The sequence below is a fragment of the Charadrius vociferus genome, unplaced genomic scaffold, assembly GCF_000708025.1.
Source record: "Charadrius vociferus isolate BGI_N301 unplaced genomic scaffold, ASM70802v2 scaffold828, whole genome shotgun sequence".
NCBI lineage: Eukaryota > Metazoa > Chordata > Aves > Charadriiformes > Charadriidae > Charadrius > Charadrius vociferus.
The window spans coordinates 683483-700353 of NW_009649708.1; the positions used below are offsets into that span (position 1 = coordinate 683483).

Genomic DNA, 16871 nt, shown 5'->3' on the forward strand with positions numbered 1-16871 from the left:
TTACTGAATGTGGGATTACAACATGCCAGCGTCTCAAAGGCCCTCATCCATGCTGCTGCTGCTTAGCAGGTTGTTGTCCATTTGCTGACTGTTGGTAGCCAACTGCCTACGCATACCTAGCCACTGCTGTGCTAAATAAACCTGCTGCCTTAGATCTCCTTATGGTACGAACCTTGCTAGAAAACAGACACTCAGGGTGGCTTAGACTAATGCAGGCTTCGTGTAATGGCAGGCTTAGAGAGCTGACACAGTCAGGTACCACAGAAGCGGCACCTTTATAAGCCAGAGCAAAGCTCTCTGTTTGCACTATGCATCCATTTTCTCAGATAAGTAGCTGTTTTAGCACACTTCGCTTTTTTTTTCTACAGTATCTCAGCACATTTCCCATTACATTTGCATTACAACGCAAGCAAAATAAAATGTAAATTCCTTATAAGCAGACAGGAAACAACCGCTGAGATACTCGCTTGAATTCTGCTGTTGCAATATCCTACCAAAAGCAAATGTTATTCATTCAAACAAGGGCTGAGCCGGGACAGACTGGGAGGTCTCCGAGCTAGGCCAGTCATACAACTCCTAGTGAGTTCCTCTGTACCAATCTGTTAGAAAATAGCAACAGTGTGAGCATGGCGTAGAAAACCCTCCATCTTTAACATTCCCTCTTCATTCTCTAGCAGTAGGGTATATAACCAGAGTGTCTGGCAGTAGGCGCTTGGCCATATGGTTGTAACAGCAACATAAAGAAACATCACGTGCGAGAAAATCTATCTACATACATCTGATTTTCATCTTCATAATTGCAGCGGTCTAGCAGGTATTTTGGACAATCAGAGAAAACCAATCCTCCAGAGCTACCTGTCAAATCGACAGAGACAGACTGAACTCCAACAAAACACGGGGCGTTTTACCTGCGCAAAACCTGAACACAGGTTTAAACTGGTGAGATAGGAAGCTGCTCCCCAAAGGAAGATACACAACATCTGGCATGATGCTGGGATGCTGCATCATCTCCATCTCTGGCCCAAATTCAGCAAAGGATCTTTTCAGAACAGCATCTTAAATCTAGTTCACTCTGCAGAGACTCTTGCTCAGCCCTGGGATATACCTACTAAAAGTCATATCGTAATATTTATGTTTATGTTAAGGAATCAGAAGGCTCTGATCTAGGCCTGAAAAATTAAAATACCCCAAATGCATTTAAAACAACAGCAGTGTGGGTGTCACTATTTACTATTTAAGTATCTGTCAAGTGCTGGCAATGTTCTCAAAACATGAATCAAGACAGAGCTATTTTATTTCCAGTGGAAATGCCTGAACCTCATTTAATCTGTTTCAGCTTTTGACCTGTCAGATCCCACATAGGATGAAGCACTGAGTGAATTACAGAGCAACAGCAACTTCTACTGTGCCCTAATTATTGATTAAAGTAGAAAGTAAGCATTTGCACAGTCCTGACCCAAGTGAAATGCCTTTCCTACTCAGAAGAATGGCAAATTCAGTTCATGCTTTTCTGTAGTGTTGCTGCTACGTATATTACCCAACTGTGACCTGAAAGTGAAAATAGCTATAACCACATATGAATCACCTTCTTAGATGATTTTTATCCAAGTTCAGACAGGTAACCTGGATTGTTAAGCTGTTTTTACCTTATTATCCTGTGGTTAAAGCAGAATTGAGGTAAGGAAATGTACATGTGTCGGTTTTAAAGTTGGTTAAAGTTAAATCTCATTCCTATAAAAAGTTGGATTCTGCAGGCTGGGGAAAAAACACACGCTGTTTACTCTTGCCATTAATGTTCTGAAAAGGCATTTTCCTGACATAAAACTTATTTTCACCCCTGTTTTGGTTTTGCAGCATGGTAGCAATAATGTTTAAGCCTGTTGGACACCACCTCGTGAAACATGCTACAAATCAGCTTTACCCAGTGAGTATCCCACTGTTGACTGTAGCCGTGGTCCCTGTCACCATGGTCTTACAAGTGGAAAGGAAACCCTTTTGTATCAGGTGAAAGATCCAAACAGGACTTTTTTTTTTTTACGTTTCATTTTAAGAAGAGCTTACTTGGGTGTTTTTGTCTGAAAGAATACATCAATGGATGGTTCCACTTTGGAAGCCAATTTGAAACAAAAGGCAATGTAAAAATATCAAGCTGTCCCCAGGGTCTCACAAGGCCCATTTGCATCTTATCTGCATACTCTGTAGAAGGGAGTACAATGCGAGCACTTGCCACCTATTAGCACATACTAATGAGACTCCTGCTATTGCCAGTTAAGGATGAAGACGGCAGGATTTCTCACAGACTGATGGGAGAGGGAGTACTGGCAATCAAGGAGTCATCATGCAGAGGCATTTCTCTTCTGGTTGCCACTAATTAAAGCGTCTTTTGTGGCTCTTTTTAAAAAGCCTCTTTTTTAAAACTGCTGTTTGTGGTGGTCCAGATGGCCAGCTCGGAGGCAGGATGGACACAAAGGGTCACTGCGGCTGTTGTCCTTTGCTGTGACTGTGCCTCCTTTTAGGCCACTCCTTACCCAGACCAGGATCCCACTGATGCCGACACTGTCTGAATATAAACCTGGAAAAATTATCTGCCTTGAACAAAACAAGATAATGATGTCTATAAGCGAGGCATCTCTGGAGACCTAGAGCCTATAGGAACTGGAAACTAGAAAATGGGAAGCGCTAAGTGGAAGGGCTGTAGGGTATTTACACCCACTGAATAAGAGGTTAAAGGATTGGTCACTGCAGTTAGATACAACCACACATTGCAAGTCTGCCCAAACCCCTAGGAGAAACAGGAACATCCCTGTGCCCAGGAGGGACATAGTCTGAGAAGCTGAGCCGGCAGATTTAGCCTGTAACCTGCATGGCGCTGAGGTGTGGCATGCCCTGAGAGAGCGGCAGCCACCAGTGAGACTTCTGGGGCTGCAGGCGTGCACGTGTGCCCTGTCCAGCCCTCTGGGAGTGCTTCAGGACCTGACTCCTAGCCAGCCTCCAACCATCTCACCTGAACAGCAGCTGATGCTTGGTTTAGCTTCTGGAAACAGAAATGCAACCTCAGCTTGGGAAGAAATGTCATTACAGCACTCGCTGTGATTTCCTCAGTTGGTACAGAGAGACTCACACACCCCCTTCGCAAGAGCCCTCGGAAAATGTACATCTCTTGCACTGCGCAACATAGTCCAACTTGAGATGGTAATGCTAGCAGATGCAGCTTATCACACAGACTGTTCTCACACAGCACACCACATAACCTTGAGCCTTATTTGCATTTTGCATGAAAAGAGCAAGCAACATTAAGTTCAATCAGAAATGAAAGCAGAACCCATTCTAACAAATGAGGAGACAAGAGCCCCGATTCTCCTCTTGGACACGATCACAGCTCCTCTTATGGCCAAGCAGAGCTGGGAGTGCACAAGACAGGAAGAGGGCTCTTGGAGAACAGAAGAACCTGCTTTAAGGACACAACACAGAGCTACAATAACCAGGGAGAGAGAGAAGTAGAAAGAGACATACTGGAGAAGCTGACCATTGCGAAATGCTGACATCGGTCTCCTGTGAATTCGATCGGACACCTACCGGAAGAAAGAAAACCAGAAAGAGAGAAACAAGATAGCAAAATGACACCCAAACAGACCAAACTGAGGCCCCTTCTGATCCCTTCCATGACTCCTGTCGATTTGCTCTCAGCCTTCACCCTTACCTGCATCCCTAAGCCCTAGCCCAAAGCTGACACCAAGAGCCATCCCTGACTAGACCACTCTACATCCACCGCTGTGCCCGGGAGGTTTTAAGTAGTGTGGTGCATTTTTTGTCTTCAAACATACTTTGCTTAGGATCTGGCATGTACAATCGCAAAGGCAGTTTCTCCAAACATCTCTGTCCGAAGAATCCGTTTGGACATCTGGAGGGGAAAAGGGGAGAAATCACAGAACATGTCTGGCACCATTCTTGAGGCTAAGGTCAAAAATAAAAAGTGCATTGTGATGAATGGAAAAATAAAGGCTTTACACGCTTATTTACTCTTTGCTTTGCTTTAACCAGGAACCTGCAACGTAAGGATTCCAGCTCTATTTTTGGCCTGGGTCTTCAAGCAGCCAACCAAACCCCTCCTTTCCTCCTCTGCCTGCCTCCTTCCTTCTCACCTGCTAGAAGCACCAGCTGGCAGGAAGAGCGAGATGGGCTGGATGCTACTTTCAGAGACTCTCCTTGGAGCTGCTATCTAGACAAGACTGGCAAGAGGCACCACAGCGGTGAGCAGCTGCTCAGGTGACAGCGAGCATTGTGTGCAGCAAGCATCTTCCCGTTCTTACCCCAGAAGTACCCACAGGGTTACGTTGCGGTTAGAGAGAAAGCATGTGCAGAGTCTCTGTGTTAACAGAGAGAAAGGGACAGAGAAGAAAGCTGAACCGAACAGGTCTTACATGCTGCCCAACTGCGAGGCTCTTCCAACCAACGTTACGTGATGGGCCATGATGAGCCAGCTCATGGGGCACCAGTTATACCTTAGCATGATGCTGCAGTGGCAGCAATGGCACCCTGTGGATGAGGGCCACCAGACACGTGCACCAGCTCATGAGTAAGCTCCTCCGAGCAGCTCCCAGGCTGAGCCTGCTTTGGGGAGCACAGGGACGTGGGCATGGGTACAGCAGGAGCTTCTGAACCATGCACGGTGCAGCAGCACCTGCACACTCTGCTCTGTGATCCACCGCAGCTGTGGGTGAACCTGGGAAGCAAAGGGAGCTCAGCTGTGGGTGGTCAAATGCCTCTTCCCTAGGCACTTATCTCTCTCCTTCACTTCACATCTTTTCTTCTGGTCTCCCTCAAAGCTTTCTTGAAGTCCCAGCTCTTACCTGTCTGTCCCACAACTCCCCCTATCCCCAACTGACCTCTCCCTCCTCTGAGCTTCAGAGGGTTTCATCATTATAGCTAGCATCTTAACATCTGCTTTCCAACTTCCCAGGGTAAGCGGGGCTGCAGGCTCTGTGCCTCATACATGTCAGACCCTCCTTGCTCTCAGATGTCACCCACAAGATCACACTGCCCCTCATTGTTAAGCAGGCCCCAGCTGGTCAGTGAAGAAGGGAATGAAAGACACCTCAGGAAAAAGGATGTGGACCAGAGGCCCGAGCCTGAGGTCAGTGGTTTAGCTCCCTGCTGGTTCACTGCGAAGGACAGCAAGCAGCTGGAGCAGCCTGGGCACAGTGTCGGACGACTGGTCCCAACCTGCACATATGGTGGGTTGGAGCAGAGCAGGTCCAGGTCCCATGAGCTCACTGCTATCCCTGCATGGGCAGTGCAGATCTGAACCTTACATGCCTTTCAAAAGTATGCTAATGCCTGGTCCCAGTCTGCGGACATAGTGGAGGGGATGAGGAAGGTTTTGATGTTTAACATGACCAAAGCTTTGTAGCTCCAAAGCCTGTTGGCAGATCAGTTCTGTACTGTTGCTCAAGGGCTATGGCAACATTTATTGTTCTTGACAGATTTATGTTTAGATGGCATGTTACAGACATGCAACCCCAGTGGCAATAAAAAAAAGTCAAGAAGAGAGATGAATTCCTGCTTCCCTCTACTTGCTTAAGGGAACACAGACAGGTTTTTTTTCAGCAACTATTTCGTTCCCTTGGGGGGAAGAGGTAGAAATTAGAGTAGTCTTCCCTATTCATTATGACCAGAAAACCTTGTTTTATAATAGTTGTCCCTGATCATGGACATAGACTGATCTGGGCCAGCAGGTGGGAATCACGACATGTGAGGGAGTGCTAGGGGCTCTCAGCAGCCACACCAGCTATACAAACCAAGGATACAGCAGTGCATCTGTCGGGCTTGCAAGATGCAGACTTCTCCAAGCTGGAGGGCTCCTCTCCATATGGGAGAGGTGAGAGTGAGCTAAGGTCTGGGGAAGGACTTGAGGAAGCACCAGGTGGCTGGGCACAGGGCAGGACAAGATATAAAGATCTCTGAGGTGTGGAGATGGACATGGCTGCTGCCATTCGCCCAGTACATAGACATGTAATCTCTGCCTGGAGACCTGCATTAACACTCCCAGGGGGAAGGCTTAGGCATTTGCTGTCACACTGATACACTACTGCCATAGGCTCCTAAAGGAGGCCATCTGCCTGTGGGACAACCTGCTGGTACTCCAGAGGTAGCCTGTTCCTCAGTACTGGATACTGGATCCCAACAGGGGACCTGCAGATAAACATCTGAATCCAGCATGATTCAAGGAGAAGATATAGCAAATAAAAGGCTGCATAATCTCTCCATCCCATCTACTGCCCTTCTCCACCTCAACACCTCCACAGGTCCAAACCTGTCCATCTTTCTGCTGAAGAATGCATTTCCCAGTTCTCCAAGGCAGGGTGCCCCATGTCCAGGGGACATTTCACCTGCTGTCCCTCTCACAGAAGAAAACTTTGGAAGGCCCTGCATGACTGATATGGACTTGGCGCTTGATTTCTTGCTCGTTTTCACTGCAGTTTTGGTAGGTCTGCACTGAACGAAAAAGCTGGTGTATCCTCACTGCCCATGACCAAACCTATTTCCATGCTACAGAGCATCTGGTTTTTGGGGCCTGTGCTAACAACTCCATGTAGGAGTATGATGGGCTATTTGTGCACCCCAAACTGCTTGGGGACAACTTCAGGGCATGGCTCTGCATGAGGCTTCACTGAACTCCCTAGTCATACACTTAAGTTTCTCAGTATCCAAGTCACTTTTAAATCTGCAAATTTGACTCCCTGGTCAGGCTAATATCTCTGAAAAATTCACTCTCCTTTCTCATTCTTGGACATTCATCTTGAAGCACAGGAGAGGGAGAAATACCAGTAATGTAATTTCAATACCAGGGAGCCCAGCCAGCTCCCAAGGAAAGCCCAGCCCAAGGGGTTACCATAAGACATGAGGCCTGTCAACCTTCCCCGTGATGAAGCAGAGGAAGCTGCTGCTGGGAAGCAGATTGAAGAAGATGCCCTGTTGGCAATCAAAGAGCACAAACCTGAGACAGCGGGGTCATACAGACTCACAAGGACAGCCCCAGGGAAGCATGGCTTTGGAGAAACCTTTAAGAGATTGCACTGGGGTTTGAACTAGACATCCAATATAGAAGGTGTCTTCCCAATGCTGTTTGAAGTTTATTCATCACCACTGATAGAGTCATGAATTTATTCACAGAGTCTTCAAGGGTATCCAGTTTATCTTGCAATGTGCTGCCTGGGATCTGAGATTCCATGTATGTTATGAGCACACCAAAGGGCCTCAAGGGTGCTGCTGAGAAACAAATGTCCTACCCACCTCAAAAAGGGGCACTTTGAAAGGAGCTAAAACTGTCTCAGGCACTCATGCTCAAGAGGATCGCCAAGGCTGGAACTTCAGTGTGTCTGAAGCTGCATGCCATTAAGAAAAGCCTGAAAATTACATGAAAACTGGTAGAAGGAAATAAAAACCCAGAGAAAGAAATTGGTGAGAAGTGAAAAAGCAAAACAGAAAAGAGTCAAAGAAGCTTTGATTTCATGACAGCTACCATATAGCCCATCTTCAGATCTCTCCAGTCAGCCTAGCGTGGGTGGGGAGAAGAGCTTTCTAGACAGAAGGCAGTAGATGATAACTGTTTTCTCTGTGTCTAGGACAGCTCAGGCTTTTCATCTTTAGTTACTAGTGAATCAGCACTGGGAAAAGTGACAGAAAAGAAGCCCTCATGAACATAAGCACCTTCTGTCACATTCCCAAGCTAGCATACAAGCTGTCAAGACACACGTGCCACTCTGGCATCCCAGGTCTCGCCTCCTCATAAGCAAGGCTGCCGGCAACAACAATGACCAGGCAACCTTTGAAAGCATGCAGTCCTCATGGTTCCTTTTTTTTTTTTTTTTTTTTTCAGCTGTCTCATACTTCTAGGCTGGTGAGGGTGATTTGTTATTTATTACTACGGCTCCAGATGCGACTTCTAGGAAAGGAATTTCCAGCGTGCATGGCACATTAGTCTACCAGTCTGGACAGGAAAAGCAATGGAAAGCACCCCTTCCACATGCAGAATCTGCTGCCTGTGTAAGGGCTTCTGGGCAGCTCTTCTTCAGTGGCCAAGCATATGGCCCGAGGGACATACCTGAAAGTTAAGGCTCACTAAGGTCAAGAACTACAAGATGGTCTTTGATCATGGTATCCTTCTTCCCGCACATTTGACCCTAGTCAAGAAGGTTTTGGCTGGCTATCCCAGAAAAATTGAGGCCTTCCTCCTTTTGAAAGCTCTTGCAGGGACTACATAGACAGTGAACTATTCCTGCAAATACTACCTTTGGACTTCCTGGTCCACTCACTGGTGTCACAGAGGCCCATCATGTCTCTCCTCAAAGGCCAAGGGAAGTAGACAAAGCTGTGTCTGTAGGAATGGTCTTGGGGAAGTACAAGACTGCACGAACCTCTTGCAGACAGCACCATGTCCCCTCTCTAGCCTGTGGGGAGAACCCCCAAGACTGCCCTTGCTTAACTCCATCCATCTGTGCCTAACCAGATGCATGAAAATTTTAAAAAAATTGCCACATCTGAAAATTTGCTACTTGCAAATGCCATTGATAAAACTGGTCAGCGACTTTGCTGTCTAGATTCTGTTGTTGCTGGAAAATGCCCAATTCTTTCAATTTTGACCAATTCCTTAAGACTTTTTTTTTTACCCCATTTCGAAAACATCAACAAAGTTCTGCTCTTGGCTTTGGGATGAATTGCAGCTAAATATTTGCATGGTTAAAAAAAATGCAGTAAGATGATGAGTCAAATAAAGCATCTCAAAAAGTACAAACCAAAATGGCTTGAATGACCCATTTCTATGTCGCTTGCAGAGCAATTATTTATGAAAATTGAAAAACTTTGACCTTTTGACCTGTATCGTGGCAGAGCAATAATTATTGTTAATTATTATTTGCTACTATTAATTAATAACATCATTATCATAATGTTCCTGCTGGAAGCAAAGCTTCTTCTGCCCAGCTGTTGATCTAAATCTTGCAAGGGTTGGCATATTTCCTTTGCTCCTCCTGATCTTAATTAAAGTATGCCAAATTCAGTAGCTCTCATAGTGCAATCCATGTTACGGAAGAATGTGAACGAGCAGGTGCTTCAGAATAACGGGATAAGGAGAAGCTGTAGCAGAAAGACACAATGCACTGATATAAGATAATGGAGTAATGTTTCAAGCATGTTGCTTGTGCGAAGGGCTGAAAAAGAAGACAGTTCTGTCATTGTCCCCTGACCAGTCCCAGATGATCAGGCTCTGGAAAGCCGCAAAAGGCTGGACTCCACAAAATTGCTGATGGGAAGAAGAGAAAGCAACCAGAATAAATGCAGAGGCCTTATCCAGAGCATCTAATCAAGGCATGTTTGCTGTATAGTAGAGTCCAAACCATAAGGACACCCACTTCTGGGCTCCGTGAAGACAACCAAGCAGCTCCAACTGAGCTGTGGGAGCTCAGCAGGATCTGTGCTGTTGTCTTCACCGAACCTCGCTGTTGCAGGATCAGCTTCCACACTCTGATGGTTCTCAAGTGTCTGCTATAGTTATACGTGTATTAAAAAGGATGCATAGACAGGCCACTTGTACCCAAAAAGGTACCTGATCTCATCACTCAGGATAAACAGCATGCAAAACCCAATGAACGATTCCTGGCTGGTTCAGGAGATTTGGAATAGGATGTGGAGATTTTCACCCCTAGGTGAACTTCATTTCCGAGGCCGTTGCAACACCTCCCCACAAAACTGCTCATATATCCATGGCAAAGTGACATATTTGTGGTTGTGCAATGTGCAACTTCTGCTGACCAAATCAGTAGAGTCATTGGGAGGGATGGCAGAGCTCCTGATGCCACAGGGGAGCTGAGCAAGCTGTGCTGCAAGGAGGACTATGGCCATACAAGATCAACCTGATGTTCGCCCACTTTGAATAGTGCTCTGGAAAAGCACAGGGGAGCTGGCAATGTGGCTAACCCTTCAGAATGATCTTTCCCCTTTCCTGGGAAAATCTGCAGGAACCAATACACATGGAGGAGGTAAGCTTCTAGGAAGTGAATATGTAATTTTGTAATTTGGTAATTTGCATACATCAACTAGTTTAAAAATGAATTGATCTTTTTTGCTTTGTTTTGTTTTTTATTCTCTCCTTGACTTCACTTTTTGTCCAAGGTCCTCCAGGCTTCTGACCTCTTTCACGTAACGCAATGCTGTCAGCCCAAACCCAGAGAGTCTGTTCATCTGTTAGCATTTGTAAATCCTTTAGCCTGACTCTTCCAAGCACAACCAGTCCAACATGATGGGGGGTGTTGTTCTTTAAGTTCTTTAAGTCTTCTCATCCCATGCAATTTAGGAAGATCCTGCCCCAGGGTACCAGCCGCTTTGATTTACATCAACCACACAAAAAAGTCATGAAGCGCATTTAAGCGGGCAGAGAAGGACTGTGCAGTGAAGAGACTTGGCTTCGTTTCTTTCTTTGCCTGGGAAGACCCCAAGACCTAACTGGGAAAAAGAGTATTTCTGCTGTGATACACACACTAGCACAACCCTGTGGGGCATGGCACCCAGCCTCAAACTGCTCTAAGTTGTGCCAAGAACCCAGTGGTCTCCCGGACAGAGGCAGAACCAAGACCAGAGGCTGCTAGACATCCCAAACACTACGTTCAGCCGGACACAACAAACCAGCCACCACTCTTCTGTGTCCCAGCCCAGTTCAAGGTCTTGAGACTTACTTGTGTGCATCCCTTTGGCAAGCACCAGAATTTGCTTTACTCAGACTCACCACTTCCCTACAGTTATGGTGAGAAACCAGACCAACTCATAAAGCCTCTCCAAGCAAAATGGTCTGGAGAAGGGTCGAGAATTCTTCCTGTTAACATCAGCCTGGAGCTTTTTATTTTGCTAAGGCTGCTGAGTCAATTCTGCATGTGTGTGGCTCAGTCCATTCATGGGTTTATGTTGAAAATTTGCAGAATATCTGAGGCAGATCACACTTCTCCCATCTAACTTCCTGGTGGTCTGTTTGAGAGTCAGGATAACAACACAGATTATAACATGTTCAGGTTTCCTTTGACACTACCGTGTGTAGAATTTACTTCAAATACGGACAAAATTATGCAAGTTCAATATGCAAAAAAGACACAATTTCTGGAACAGCTCCAAGTCCATTCTGGCCTCTTCCCTGATGAAGAAAATGCATTGTCCAAGGTCTCACTGAAAGGAACTGAAAAGGGAGGGAGGAGGTGTGTTTACAGGCAAACAGTTTGTTCCCCAGCATTTAAAAGACCATGAGGAACATGTTTCTGTGAAGCCTGTTAAAAAATAATAATAAAAGGCCAGCGGCCAATTTAGGCCATATCTGTAACAAATCCAAGCATAAGCCTCTTCAGGAGAAGAAATCATTGGAGAACCCAGCTGTGCTTTTTGCTCCAGAATGCCAGGGGTAACATCTACAGGAAGGCTCGTGGACAGCTGAAAACAATGAAATCCACCCCCAGAAGCTGATTACAGGATGGTGGCAGTTAGTGAACAAGAACACTCTAAAATTCTGCTTTCTGATAGCTGGTATTGGAAAGGCTGGTAACATCACATGGGCACCGGGGTGCTAGAATCTCCTTAGCACTCGGTGAAGGAGGACTGCAAGCTGGCACACAGTGCCAGAAGACCCCCCCAAGGCCCTGTTGACTATAATCAGAATAGCAAAGGGGGAACAGCGCATGGACACATGTTGTTCCTGGCTCAAGATGCTCACGCGGCTCTTGTTTGATCTCCAAGGCATTTGAAGAAGTTGTGTGCAGAAGCACCTATCAATCTCCTCCATGCTCATGTCTCAGAGGCATGGCGTGGCTGGAAGACCAAGGCTGGCTCCCATGTTAGAGAGTTCAGAAATGCAAGCCAAAGCCTGCATCTTTGCCTCCTCTAGTTTCTCCTCTGGATCTGTATCATTGTAAGTTTCACAAACCATGGCAGCAGGCCTCCTGTCTTGGTGCAAGGAGGCAGCCCTGAAACATTTCAGCATTTTGCTTGTTTGCAGGCAGGCAAATGTGAAATCAATTTATCCACCATCAGCCTTCCCCAAGAACCGTCCATGTTATTGGGAAAGCCATTTTATGGGAAATACTATGTTCAGTTCAAATGTTTCTGCATTCCTCAATAACTAACTATTGCCTTCTGGAGTCCAGAAACTCTAAAATTATACCACTTCAAAAGACAGGATTTCTTATCTTCAGTCTATGATTTAATGATAAAAACACCCAAGAAGAATGAACATCCAGATATCTCCTCAAGCAGTAAGATCAGAAATTACTGTGCTATGTAGAAGGCACTTGGGTCCCCTGGGTTCCTGTTAACATTTCTGGCAGATGAATAGTGACAGTGCAGATCTTCAAAGCACCTCCTTTTGGTTAACACTTTGCTGCCCTTCCATAGACACCCATTTAATTCCCATCTGGTTTTAGCAATTGGTATTTTGGGACTCATCAGAAAAGGAAATCATTTTACCATCTGCAAGTAAGGAATTGAGGCTTTCAAATGATATGAAATAATTAGGTCTGTTTCATATGGCACATAAAATCTTAATGGAATCCATCACTGAGCTTCCCCTCTATTCATCAGCTATCATAGCAGCCTGGTTTGAAGGTAGACTGTTTCTTCGCAAGGTTGGATTCACTTTGGTTAAAACAGTCTACCTGCTGAAGACACTTGATAACCATCACATGTACCCTTCGTTAGGAAAAACGGAGCCTTACCATTGTAGCTACATAAGGCAGGAGTTCAGGTAGCTCTTGTTGTAATTAGAAATTGATCCAATTTGAAAAGTCTCGATCTGGATTAAAGTTCTTCCCAAAAGAAACAGCCTTGAGATCTATGCTTTTGGCACCACCATGTTGCTTACAGATAGAGATATTGATTCATACACTGCTGCAGGCTTCAAGGGTTGAGCCCTCCCCAGCATGGAAAGACTGGAACTGTTGGGGCTTCCTGGGGCTACAGCTACACCAGAATAGCAGCTGTGATGTTGATTCATCACACTGGGGCTCCCCTCCATGTTCCCTATGGGGAACACTGGCCAGATGAACTTTCAGGGCCACCAAGAAGCCAATGGTAAACACAACTACCCTAAAGCACAGGTCTCTGGTGTACAAGGGTTGCTCTTACTTCACACACGTGGGAAACGTGGAGGACAACAGCATCTGGTTCTGTCCTATCCAGCTCTTTTTGTGTCTGAAGGGGAAAGTCTGGGAGAACTGGAAGATGCTGTTCATCCTATGTCCTTCCCACCACAGCTGATCCGGCATTAGAAAGGGAGAGAACAGTGGCTCATCAGAATGCATTTTCACATGGTCTTTCCTACTGCTCCCTGCCAAAACAAAGGAGTACTGGGAGAAGGGAGGAGTTGTGCTAAGCATAATCCAGCTCACAACCCTTCCAGGAGGGGTGATGGTTCTGTTCAGATGCGTCCTTCAAGGCCTGAGGAGCTGAGGTGTCTAATGAGCATCACACCATGTAGAAGCAGTGGTACTAGGTCGACATCCACAGATGTAAATACCTTTGGCTGCGCATCTCCACAGAGAGGTCTCTTGGCCCCGGAGGGAGAAAACAGTCAGCTCTGGGGTTCTCCAAGTTGGGCGCAGTGATGCCTGGATCCCCAGATCAGCTCAGAACTGACTGCATCTGCTCAGCGAATGCACTCCTAGGGCACCACCTCATGCTCAATCTGCAGGAGCCCGGGGCCAGGTACAGGTGTGCTTTGGGTACCTACATCTCCAGCATTGGCAATCAGAGTGCACTTCTCATTCACAGTCCCCATTAGGCTTGTACGGTGAGCTATGAGATGCTATTGGGTGTGCTGGCTGTGACAGGTTTGAACCAGAGGTGAAAAGGTCTCACATCTCATTCCACATCCCTTGGACTATGCAGCCCCACTTTAAACTCTCCAAGAAATTTAATTTTAAGGATAACTTAGTATGCCTCCCTGGGGTTTTTTTTGCAAGTTTTAATATTTGAAGGGGAGAAATAAGCAACCCACAACCTGCCAAAAAGTGGCACAGAATGGTGAAAAGCTGTGTGCTAAACCCACTTCTGGGCCCATGGGGAGCAGACAGGAGAGGTAAGAAGCTGGTCTCAGCAAGGGACCCCTCCAGCCACAGAGGAGGGAGGTGGCTGTGCACCAGGGAAAGCCTCCATGCTTGGAGGGGAGGACATGCCAGCGGGGGATGTGGAGCTTTGACCTAGCTCAGGGAGAGCAAAAGGGACCCGACCTTCCCTGAAGCTGCAGAGGAGGAAGGGAGGAAAGGGAAAGGAAACAGCCAGGACAAACATATTCTTAGAGAAAGAGTCAGGAAAAGTGCATAGTGGCACTCACACAAAAAAGCATATAGGAACCCTCCTCTCCCACCCCTCTAGTCTCCCTTTCTGAACCTGCCCAGCTCAAACTGCAATTGCCAGGAGGATTTTGGAGCTACCCCTCCTATGGCAGTTGCACAGAGGTTTCCTCTCCCCCAGCCAAGTAATTTCCATATTGACACAAGAACTACACTCACTTACTTGCAAGACAGCTGATTAATCCCCTCGATGTAGTAGCATACCCCACCATTGACACAATAGGACTTGGCTGTTTCGTTGCATTTTCTAGCATGCCCGGACCAGGAGGAGAGAGTTGTGGTTACTGCAGGGGAAAAAAAAACACACACACAAAAAGGATATCTTGTTATTTCCTTTGTTGGGCAATTCTGTTTTCTTAGATGATTTTCAAGCAGTTAATTTGCCAAACTAAAAACCCCAGAGCTACAAACCTCAGCCCGTGCTTTCAAACCCACCTTTACCTCTCCAGGTTCTGGGGCTGCGACTTGACCTTTCCCAGCAAAAGTGGCCAAGTGAGTGAGGAGTTGAGGACACACCTTCCTCTAAGCAGCCAGCGTGTCAGGACAGGATCATCTTTTTGGCAAGCTTTAGGGAAAAGTGCCTCTTTCCCGCCTCTCCTTGCCCTCCCCTTACACATGCATGCAACCCTGCACAAGCAGGCAGGCAGGAGGTCAGGAAGAACATGTGCTAAAGAGTCACAGAGTCACGGTGGCATGCTGCTGAGGCCTGATTTGCATCATGATACTGGACCAAGACCCAGAGATGCTGTAGGGGACATTTCGTTGCTCTACATCTCTGGGAGGAAACAAGTTTTCAGAGCCAGAACTGAGTGCCCTCCTTGTCCCTGGAACAGGTCCACCATAAGCCAGAACAGCTCCATCTCTCCCCCCTCCTCTTTCTGAGCATTTCTCTCTAATGCCGCAGTGGGGCTACCTCAAGAGACCAAGGAGAAGTTCAGCAGTAGAAGTCAGTCAGCCCTGGTCTGTGCTACGAGTAAGGCAGCCAGCATGACTCAAGTTTCGTGGGGTACACATGCTTTTCCAAATTCAGATTTCTTTCCAAAGAAAAGCTTTCCAGCCATTTAAGGTATGAAAACAGAACTGATGGTACTCTGCAGAATTTCACTGCAATTCCTGTCTCTGAATGACTCAGACAAACTTACAGACCAAAATGGAGAGTCTCCATAGGCAAGACAAAGGCTTCTAGGAAGAGAAAACCCTTTTGTTAAAGCAACTGGTACAAGTTACAAAAGCAGACCAGCTTTGGGGAATGCAGACCCATCTTCAAATAACTGAAAGAAGGGTTCGGCACTCAAAAGCATCCGCTTCTGCCAACCGAGTACTTAATCTCGTTAAAGATATTCCCCCTTCCTGGACTACCCACCTTGCTTATACCCTAACACAGTTACATCCGCAGCAGTGTGGCTACTACCTACTTTCCAAAGCCTTTTATGCTGTACTCGAGGTTTCTGAGGAGATACCCCCCTCTATTCTGTTTTCCAAAGCATGAACGAACCTCATGGAGAGGTTAGGGACTTCAGACCAGTCGCTGCAGACTGCAAACCTCATTGACACAGGATTCGAGGAAGAAGGCTGGAGCCAGAGCCCCAGGCAGGAGCTAGTCAGAACCTTGGGAGAAGCAGTGAAGCGTGCCAGAGCCTGCCCCAGAGGGAGCCGGGGCTGCTCCCCACACCTCGGGCAGCCCTGGTGCCTGTCCCGCCTCTGCAGCAGGCTCAGAGGCTGCTGCAGGTGCCTGCCCTGCTGCCTCCGGCTGCAGCCCACACCACCAAAGCCAAGGGCTCTGTTCTCACGCTCAGGCTCCAGCCCAGCACCTGCTGGGCACATCCAGGCCCTCACAGGTAAAGGAGTGCTCCCAGCATTCCATGAAGCTTCTCACATTCGGGTGATGCTTGGCACATGAGCAACCAAACAAGCTGGTTCCGGCTCTCTTGCTTTTAGGACTATCCCTGACTGCATGTGATCCACACCTCTCCAAATGAGGAGTTTGCTCATCAGGCTGTGCACGGCAGGAGCAGCCCACTCCATTACCTGCACACAGCTCAAGGCAGAGCCAAGCTTACTGTTCATATTGCTTGAACCAATGCATTGTCCAACCCCATTGTCTTCTGTTTCCATAGGGAAGTCAACGCCTTCCACTGTCTGACAGAGCTGGGGTTGTGCACCAAGCACAGCTTTGCCTTGAATAATGGGTGCCTCTGGGGTTGTCTTTTCACAGCTATCCAGGGCAGAGCAAGTTGTCCCAAAATACTCTGCAAACCAGACCTGGCAAATACTTCACCAAAGACTGAAAATGCAAATGTCCCTGGGACACCAAATAGGTGCTCCTCTCCTAGGGCACGTAATGCCTGTCAGCTGGGAGCCAAATGTGCTGAGTAGCGTACACATACTACAGTGTATGCTGGGGTTAGAACAGGCGATGATTTGACCAAGCCATCAAAGAAGCCCTTGCAAAAAAACCCTCAAATATGAAAATACCCAAACTTCTGTAGG

At 46.9% G+C, this 16871-nt stretch overlaps 1 protein-coding gene across 1 annotated transcript in view; it reads right to left on the reverse strand.

Moving 5' to 3' along the window:
- The window catches only part of NRG2 (neuregulin 2), a 63293-nt gene that overhangs the window by 19959 nt on the left and 26463 nt on the right, over window positions 1–16871 (reverse strand). Inside the window, exons 4-5 of the mRNA XM_009890694.1 lie at window positions 14545–14665; window positions 3514–3572 (exon numbers count right to left, since the gene is read on the reverse strand). Of these exons, the coding sequence (XP_009888996.1) occupies window positions 3514–3572; window positions 14545–14665 (180 nt within the window). The remainder of the gene's footprint in view (window positions 1–3513; window positions 3573–14544; window positions 14666–16871) is intronic.